The 10,034-nt window shown below is 49.7% G+C and overlaps 1 protein-coding gene across 1 annotated transcript in view; it reads right to left on the bottom strand.

Moving 5' to 3' along the window:
• Positions 1 to 1,926: 1,926 nt before the first annotated feature.
• The window catches only part of LOC102454164 (L-amino-acid oxidase-like), a 14,239-nt gene continuing 6,131 nt past the window's right edge, over positions 1,927 to 10,034 (bottom strand). Inside the window, exons 4-7 of the mRNA XM_075913641.2 lie at positions 8,855 to 9,056; positions 7,268 to 7,336; positions 5,884 to 6,020; positions 1,927 to 3,421 (exon numbers count right to left, since the gene is read on the bottom strand). Coding sequence (XP_075769756.2) covers positions 2,608 to 3,421; positions 5,884 to 6,020; positions 7,268 to 7,336; positions 8,855 to 9,056 — 1,222 coding nt within the window. The 3' untranslated portion in view covers positions 1,927 to 2,607. The remainder of the gene's footprint in view (positions 3,422 to 5,883; positions 6,021 to 7,267; positions 7,337 to 8,854; positions 9,057 to 10,034) is intronic.

Genomic DNA, 10,034 nt, shown 5'->3' on the forward strand with positions numbered 1-10,034 from the left:
CGGGTGCAGAAGGGAGGGACACTGCTGCGACAGGGCAGTGCCCGGGTGCAGAAGGGAGGGACACTGCAGTGACAGGGCAGTGCCCGGGTGCAGAAGGGAGGGACACTGCAGTGACAGGACAGTGCCGGGTGCAGAAGGGAGGGACACTGCAGTGACAGGACAGTGCCCGGGTGCAGAAGGGAAGGACACTGCAGTGACAGGACAGTGCCCGGGTGCAGAAGGGAGGGACACTGCTGCGACAGGGCAGTGCCCGGGTGCAGAAGGGAGGGACACTGCAGTGACAGGACAGTGCCGGGTACGAAGGGTCGGGGCACTGCAGTGACAGGACGGTTTCCGGGCCCGGCTGGCCATAAGTGTGTTTCCAAGAGATCCGGCCTTTGCCCTGTGACAGAGAAACCTCTGGCACCAACTCGGCTCCTGACGTCCCTGCCCGAGTCCCTGCCTTGAGACCTCCTCTCCCCGGCTCCTCGTTAGTCTGCCTCTGCCGGGGGCAGGACCTCGTGGGTTATCGGCCACGGGGGAGCGCGGACGTGAGTCGCAAGGCGGCTGTTAGTGACTCTGCCATGGCGGAGGCCCCCGGGGGCCCATTAAAAAGTTTTCCAGCTCCAGGCGCGAAGCTAAATGGGTCCAAAGGGAGCCGCACTCATGCTCGTCCCACCTGGATTAAGACGAAGGCCTGAAACATGAGCTCATGTCTCAGAGGTCTGGTCTGAGGCCTGCAGCCAGGCTGACAGTGGTTAATATAAAGCAAAGCTAAACTGTGAGCAAGAGGCAGGCTGGTACCAGGCCTGCGGGTAGCACAAAGCTGGTATTTCTTCACGCAGCGCACAGTCAACCTGTGGAACTCCTCGCCGGAGGATGTGGTGAAGGCCAGGACTTTAACAGGGTTCAGAAAACAGCGAGATAGATTCCTGGAGGTTAGGTCTATCAATGGCCTGGCCTCTGGTTGTTTGGAAAAGGGAGACAGGGGAGGGATCACGTGTGGATTCCCTGTTCTGTTCCCTCCCTCTGGGGCACCTGGCTTTGACCCCTGTTGGCTGACAGGACCCTGGACTGGATGGACCTTTGGTCTGACCCGGTCTGGCCATTCTCATATTGTCATGAGAACCACTTGGGATGGGTTTGGTGAGAGATCCCGTTGGAGATCCTGAGCGGCTGATCTTACCATTGGTCCTGTCTGCTGGAGCGCCCCACCACCCTGGCCTGCTGGGTCAAAAGCTCTGGTCTTCTGCAGCAAAGGCGGAGTTGGGGGTCACAGCCCCCCCACATCCGAGCGGCACGGACACTGAGATCTGCCCCACCCTCGTGGGACCCACCCCCCCGATCAATCCACCTTACTCTGCCGAAAGTTTATACAGAGCAAGCTCATAACTGATTTGCCCCCTTTGTCAGGGAAGATGCCCCGCTCTCATCCCTCCCCAGCTCAGCATGCTGGCCACTGGGTTTCTCATCCAACCAAAGTGATTTTATTAAGCGTCCAAGGAGGATTGACACCAGCGGTAACAGACAAATCAAAGGACGTTACTACGCAAAATAAAACCCAAAACTTCCGCTCAGCCGAATACACCAAGGAAGCCGATTACAAATAATAATTTCTCAGCCTAGTTCTTCTGTCCGAGAAAGTCCTTCTCAGGCCAGAAGTGTCTTTTCCTGTCCAGGTGTTTTCATGAGTCTTCTCTGAGTGGGAAGCCGTTTGTGAAGATAGCTGATGACCATCCTCGTGTGCGTCACACTCCTTACATAGACTCCCGCCCCTGTTCAGTTCCCCACCTTCACCCTGGTGGGAAAGTACAAAATACAAGATGGATTCTGGCACCCGGGGGCAGGGTCACATGTCTTTGTAGGACCAATCGTGGTCCAGGCTTACAAGGAAGACTATTCACAGATTATTGTCCAGAGAGGTGGGCCATTAAGTTCCACCAATGGCCCTTCCTTAGCACGTCTAGATTAGTCAACAGGTTCATGCGTCATACTTTTCGTTTCAAATACAGGAACAATACATGCCCCTCTATAGACTACAGGCCAGCCTCCTATAAGCCCAAGATACGTTCCAAACAACTTGGACTTACAGTGAAAGAACTTGAAGCGGGGAATTTTTTTTCCCATGGCGGACTTTCCCTGGTGCAAATTGGGTTTGGTTTTTTGGTGGCATGACTCAAGACCGTGGAACGGGAGGCCTTATAACACATTGGTTCCTGCAAGTGTCAATAACTTGAGTGCAGAACGGACGTAGAGCGGCGCAACTTATAGCCTTGTAGACACGATCAAGAGGGCACAAGCTCTCCAATGATCAGTTCCCGGTGGTAGTTTGCATAAAGCATATCAGAGCTAGGCATATTCGTAGGCAGTTTTCCGTTAAGCGTATGAGGGGCAACGACACACCACTGTCTAGAAAGAAACACGCTAACTCCATGGGTGATGTGGAATGCTAGGAGCCATGAGGGAAAAATTAGTAGGGGTTCAACACCCACCAGACACAGCTGCTAAGTGGTGTTAAGCTGTTCCTCTGACCTCAAGTAGCATAACTTAGCTCGACTTCCAGATTTCATGTAGACCAGCCTCGAGTGGCCGGTGTCTTCACGCCTTGACTAAGCACCCAGGAAGTCATCAAAGTTCAACTTTCGGGACCTTCTTCTCAAGTTGCTTCAGCCACTCTTGGCTATCCCTGTGGATGTTCCTGGCCGCTCTCACGGCCGATTTCATCGAGGTGTCGATCCAGGCGTGAGGCTGGGCGGTGTGTTCTCCGGCAAAGTGGACCCTCCCTTCCTTCTGAAACAGAGGCCCCGAATAGTCGGTGAACTGGTAGGGGGTGAAGGAGGCGTAGGCCCCCATGGAATGCTTGTCCAGGTTCCACCGTTGGATCACGTGTTTATCACAGCAGTACTGGAGCTCTTTCTTGCTGACCTGATGGATTTCTGCCAGGTCCTCCATCACCACGTCGATGCACTTCTCGTCACTCAGGGGCACGAAGAACTCCGCGTCATCGTTCCACGTGTAGGAAGCCATGATCACCCCCCGCCCGCTCGAGAAGTTGTGGTTGGGGTAGTAGATGAACCGGGATGGGTGATCCGTGACCGACGGCCCGCCCCGAATCCCGTCCTTCTCCCAGAACTTTTCGGTGCAGGACAAGACCACCTTGGTGGCGGTGGAGTAGTGGATGGAGCGCAGGGCGTGGGCCTTGCTGGAGGAGAGCGGGGGCATGAATTGGATGAGGCGTGTCGCTTTAGCTGAGGAGGTGACCAGGACATAGTCTGCCTTCACAGAGCTGGGGCTTAGGGTATCGGGGGCGCGGTAATACACTCTAAGCCTGTCTCCGTTAGTGATTATCTGCTCGACGGTACAGTTGAGGTGGACCACTCCAGGCATGGACCGGTGGAAGGCCAGCGGCAATTGGTCGAACCCTCCTGTGATCTCATCAAAGCTGCAAGAAAAAACAAGAGACGGGTGACCAAAGAGCATCTCGCAATAGCCTCTTGTGCGCTAAGCTAGGGGGAGAGGTAGATACGTTGGAGGGCAGGGATAGAGTCCAGACTGACCTGGACAAATTGGGCTAAACAAAATCTGAGGAGGTTTCACAACTGTTCAGGGTAAGAATTTGCATGTAGCAAGCTTCTTAGCTGGCAATTTTCTTTACTTTAACTTAGTAACTTCCTTTGATCTGACTGCTTTCACTTACGACCACTTTCATCCTACTTTTTGACTTAATAAAAACACGTTTGTTTATTTACCGAGTCCAGAGTAAACAATTCTTACTTGGGGCTGGGAGCAACCATTGTGCATATCTCTCTTTCTCTGATAAAGTGTGCGGACTTCATGAACTTTCTAGGGCATGCCTATGCTGCCGGGCAAATTCGAATGAAGTGATGCAATTTCAGCAATTTCAATCGCTTAATTCGGCTGTTGGCGCTGTCTACGTGGCAGGAAGTCGATGGGAGAGCACTCGTTCTTCTGCTTCCCTTACTCCTCGTGAAATGAGGACTACAGAAGTTGGAGTAAGACGTCCGCCACCTCAAAACTATTTTGAAATAGCGGCTTGCTGTGTTGACACGCACGTCGTTATTTCGAGATAACACCAGTGTAGACGCACCCTCAGTGTACGGCTTTACATAGGTTGGTTTCCTGGATGTGGAGCCTTTATAAGGTACGTCTACATTGCACAGATATTTTGGAATGAGCTATTTCGCAATAGTTATTCTGAACTAGCTTATTTCAAAACAGTATGTCTACACTGCAGGGACGCCTCTGAATGAGTCCAAGGCTGGCTTCCCTCATGTAGTTGTGCTCTTTTAGGGTACGTCTTGACTTCAGGCTTTTGTTGACAGAGGCTTTGTCAACAGATACTGTTGACAAAGCTTCTGTTGACAAAGAGCGTCTAGACGATATCCAGTTCTGTAGACAAAGCAAGCTGCTTTGTCAACACGAGAGTGTAGATGCAAAGGACAGTGTCGATGCAATAACGCCTTCTGGTGACAGAAGTCTGTCGACAAACGGTGTTATTCCTCGTCGAATGAGGTTTACCGCTGTCGACAAAATTGCCCAGTACTGTTGACGTCATGTCAACAGAACGTGGCTGTAGTATAGACCCAGGTATAGTTTTGTCGACAAAAGTCCACTTTTGTCGACAAACCCTGTAGTCTAGACACACCCACACTGTCCTTTGCATCTATACTCTCATGTTGACAAAGCGGCTTGCTTTGTCGACAGAACTGGATGTCGTCTAGACGCTCTTTGTCAATTGAAGAGAAACGTCTGTCTACAAAAGCCCGTAGTCTAGACGTACCCTAAGGGTGGGTCTAGACTACAGGGTTTTGTTGACAAAAGCGGACTTTTGTTGACAAAGCTATACTTGCATCTACACTGCCGCTGTGTTCTGTCGACATAACATCGACAGAACTCAGCAGTTTTGTCGATGGCAGTAAACCTCATTCTGCGAGGAATAATGCCTTTTGTTGACAGAGTTCTGTTGACAGAAGGCGTTATTGCATCTACAGGGTACGTCTAGACTACGGGCTATTGTCAACAGAAGTTTTGTCATCAGATATTGTTGAAAAAGCTTCTGTCATCAAAGAGCGTCTAGACGACATCCAGTTCTGTTGACAAAGCAAGCCGCTTTGTTGACATGACAATGTAGACGCAAAGGACAGCGTAGATGCAATAACGCCTAGAGTTCTGTCGACAAAAGGCGTTATTCCTAGTAGAATGAGGTTTACCACCATCGACAAAACTGCTGAGTTCTGTCGAGGTTATGTCGACAGAACTCAGCAGGAGTGTAGACGCAGGTATAGTTTTGTCGACAAAAATCCACTTTTGTCGACAAAACCCTGTAGTCTAGACACACGCACACTGTCATTTGCATCTACAGTCTCATGTCGACAAAGCGGCTTGCTTTGTCGACAGAACTGGATGTCGTCTAGACGCTCTTTGTCGACAGAAGAGAAACTTCTGTCGATAAAAGCCTGCAGTCTAGACATACAGCCCAGGAAAATTACTTAGAACGGGCCTGGGGAGGGGCTAGTTTGAAATAGCAGAAGTGGAGCGTCTACTCACGCCTTAGTTCGAAGTAGCTATTTCACAAGAGGCGTTATTCTTCGACGAATGAGGTTTACAGAAGTTGGAATAAGCCGTCTGGTATTTTGAAATTATTTCGAAATAACAGAATTGCTGTGTTGCCGCTCGCATCGTTATTTCAGAATAGCGGCCATTTCTCCGAAATAACGTTGGTGTGTAGACACACCCATAGCTGACCCCTCCCAGAGCTGAAACGGTTCAGCGTCTGTGCGGCTCTGTAGGAGGCTGGTAACCCCAACGCTGTGGTTTCTCCAGGGGAGACCAGAGGGTCTTGGCCCAGCAGCACAGGGTGGTGGGAGGACATTGGATTCTCACCCGTCTTCATGAGAGAAGATGTCAAAGTCCATGAGAGAGTCGAGGAACGACAGGTAGAATCCGGAATCCTCGTTCAGCAGGTCTCCGATCATCTGCACCGCCCCGGGGCTTAAATTCCCCTCTTTAATCAAAAACTCCTGGGAGGGGAGGAACGCAAATAAAAATGCGGTTTTCTCTCTTGAGACACAAGAGATCCCACTTCTGCCACCAACGAGCGGCCCGGGAGCATGACAGTTGGGCAAAGATTTGACTCCCACCCAAAAGACGTGGCACAAAGTCCTGTGTCCCTGAACCCAGGAGAGACAATCAACAGGAGGCAACGCCCAAGCTGAGAAATCCAAGCCCGCCTCTCCAGAAAATACCGTGGCCAACAGAAGCTCTATCCTTGGTTTTCCTCCCGGGGCCCTCTTCACCACTCAGACGCTCAATTTCTCCTGGATTTCTCCCCCTCTCGCACACAGACAGTTGCGAACCATCAACTGCCTGCCCTCTGCAATCACCCCAAGGGAACTGTCTCCAACTTGGCTTCCTAGTGACTCACCCATACATCCTAACAGTGCCTTGGGAAGTGGCTTCCGTTTCCTCCAGCTACATTAGTCTATAAAGATGCTTAATTGCTTCTTCACAGAATCCTAGACCACTAGGACTGGAAGGGACCTCGAGAGGTCATTAAGTCCAGTCCACTGTCCTCACGGCAGCACCAAGGACCGTCTAGACCATCTCTGACAGGTGTCTGTCCAACCTGCTCTTCAGTATCTCCAGGGATAGAAATTCCACAACCCCCCTAGGCAATTTATTCTAGTGTTTCACCACCCGGACAGGCAGAAAGTTTTTCCTCATGTCCCACCTCAACCTTCCTTGCTGCAGTTTAAGCCCATTGCTGCTTGTCCTTAGAGGCCAAGGAGAACAATTTTTCTCCTTCCTCCTTGTGACGCCCTTTTAGATACTTGAAAACCGCTCTCAAGTCCCCTCTCAGTCTTTTCCTTTCCAAGCTAAACAAGCCCAATTCTTACAGTCGTCCCTCCTAGCTCGTTTTCTCTAGGTCTTCAGTCGTTCTTATTGCTCTTCTCTGGACCTTCTCCAACTTCTCCACCTCTTGTCTGAAATGCGGTGCCCAGAACTGGACACAAGACTGCAGCTGAGGCCTGATCGGCACAGAGTAGAGCGGAAGAACGACTCCTCGTGTCTTGCTCCCAACACCCCTATGAATTTGATGCTTTCCCTCTTTCCTTCGCTGGTGCGTCGAATCGAGGACAATCCCGATAGGAAAATAGGCCTCAGTAGGTCCCATTGGGACAAACCGGCCCGTGTTCCCCCTCTCACAGAGCTATGACTTTTCCCAAAGATTTGGATTTCAAGGGACTCCAGGGCCAAAAGCCGATACCTTGGTGGAAAAGGAGTCATACTGGGAGAGCAACTTCTTACAGTCCCCGCTCCGGAATTTCTTCAGTGCCTGTGTGGGAACCAGGAAAAGAAACACTCAGAGACAGAAATCCAAAGACGTTCACAAAAGCATTGGACCCAACTGAGCTCTCCTGTCTAACTCGCTAGGTACTTAAAGGACCTTCCTTGTCAAGAGAGCTGTCGATTTCATAATCCCAGATGGATTTTATTCCCCGAATACTCCTTTGATAGAGGGAAGAATTGGTCAGTTTCACAGCTCACTAAGGGTATGTCTAGACTACAGGGTTTTGTCAACAGAAGTTGTGTCGACAGAGACTGTCAACAAAGCTTCTGTCGACAAAGAGCGTCTAGACGACATCCAGTTCTGTCGACAAAGCAAGCCCATTTGTTGACATAACAGTGTGGACACAAAGGACAATGTAGATGCAATAACGCCTTCTATCGAGAGAACTCTGTCGATAAAAGGCGTTATTCCTCATAGAATGAGGTTTACATACGTCGACATAACTCAAAGGCAGTGTGGACGCAGGTATAGTTTTGTCGACAAAAGTCCACTTTTGTCGACAAAACCCTGTAGTCTAAACACATCCTTGATATGGTAGCAACCGCACCGAAATTCTGGAATCCAGCGACCCTAATTCCTGTGTGTATCCCGGAAACCTCACTGAACAGCAGTGTGGAGAAAGCAAATAAGGAAAAGTTATTGTCTTGTTTCCATAACACCAAAACGAGGGGTCTTCAAATTAAATGAACAGGTAGCAGGTTCAAAACAAATAAAATAAAGTTTTTCTTCACCCAACACAGAGTCCATCTGTGGAACTCCTTGCCACAGGATGTCGTGGCCGCTGCGTGCCTGTGACTGTTAAAAGGAGGGATTAGTCCCTGGTTTGCTGTTTAGGAAAGAAAACCAAGTATGATGCTGAAGTTTAGAAAAAGGAAACCTAATAATTAGGAGGTATGGAACAGCAGCCATATGAGAAGAAATTAATAAAACAGGGACTTTTCAGTCTGGTGGGGGGGAGGGAAGGTCTATGAAATCATGAGATCATGAGTAGTGTGGAGAAAGCAAATAAGGAAAAGTTATTGACTTGTTTCCATAACACAAAAACCAGGGGTCATCAAAAACCAGGTAGCAGGTTTAAAAGGCTTTCTTCATCCCACACAGAATCAACCTGTGGAACTCCTCGCCAGAGGATGTTGTGAAAACCAGCATTGTAACAGAGTTAAAAAAAGAGATAGATACATTCGTGGGCTAGCTGGACCTTTGGTCTGACACGGTGTGACCTTTCTTATAGTCTTATGCCAAGTCCCCAAGAGTTTCCATTGGTGGTGCACATTCACACATGTCTCGGTGCATGAAAAAAAATATTCCGCACGTGGATGGGAAAAAAATCTGCACATGGCTGGGAAAGATTAGAGTGGTGAGAAGGGGAGGGCTGGAAAAAGGGAGGGGGAGACCAGCACGTACTATGGAAGGAGTGACACCCCCTAAACTACGGCACAATTTAGCGCCTTTTTTCAGGCCTGTTCAGGTACTTCCCTTTATACAATGGACTAACAAACATACCAACTGCAGAACGCCTCGGAAAAGTTCCTCGGCAGATTTGCCTCTCTCGCCGTCGGCCAGAGTGTAGTTCAGGATGTCTGGTTTCTGCCGGACGGTCCCGGCTTTCGTCCTGACCCCGTTAACCATAACCCAGGCGTTGTCGTCTGTCTCAGAGAACTTGTTCAGTCTGAGCTTGAACTGCCTCACGAATTCCCGAACAATTCTGCCGAAAAAGAAAGGGGCGAGACGGGCGAAAGGGGAGAGCCAAAAGTAAGTACACTCATTATGCGCTCAATGGGCTAACCCAATAATTACGCAATCTGTATTTATGTCTCTCATTCCTGGACTGAACTTTCCCTTACTTCATGAATGTTCATAAGCTGCAGGGGGAAGCTGAGTTAGTCTGCACAGGATCAACTTTAAAAACACGAAATAGTCCGGTGGCACTTTATAGACCAACAAAACACGTCGATGGGATCAGGAGCTTTTGTGGGCAAAACCTACTTCTTCAGGCAATCGGAGTGTTAGAAGTCCAGATCCAAGAATATAAAAGGGATCGGGGGGGAGGGGGCGGCGAAGGAAAAAACGGGGGATAAAAAAAGAGAGAGAGTGAGTAGATAAGCTTCAGAGAGGGAGCCTCGTTAGTTTGTAACGAGAATAACTAAAAAAACAAAACCAAATAGTCTAGTGGTACCTTCAACACGAAATAGTTACAAGAGGCTGATACAAACTGCTTGCACCTTCATTGGTTGGTTGGTGGGTTAAGTCATTCCCGTGTGGAAGATAGAGTGGGAGCCAGTCAATATCCAGATTCATCCCATTTGCAGAAGAATTACATCTGTGAATGAAGTTCAGTTCCAACCCTTCTCTGAGCCAAAATAGTGGTGGATACAGTGCAAAGAGAAGAGGGGAAAAAGTTGTTGAGCAAAAAAAAAAAAAAAAAGGTGGCCACAGCCCTTTTAAGAACAGAGCAGGCATTGCCCTTTTAAGGGTGGCCATGTTGAAGTCTGTACCAGTGTCCCATGCAGACCGAAACAGGTGTGGCTGCTGGGAGCTCCCATTGGCTGCAGATCACCCTTCCCGGCCAATGGCAGCTGCGGGAAGCAGTAGCCCACCCTGGGCCATTTCCCACGGCTCCCAGTGGCCAGGGATGGCAAACTACGGCAAACGGGAGCTGGGAGCGGCTGGACCTGGGAACGCA

The sequence above is a fragment of the Pelodiscus sinensis genome, chromosome 19, assembly GCF_052426305.1.
Source record: "Pelodiscus sinensis isolate ZL-2025 chromosome 19, ASM5242630v1, whole genome shotgun sequence".
NCBI lineage: Eukaryota > Metazoa > Chordata > Testudines > Trionychidae > Pelodiscus > Pelodiscus sinensis.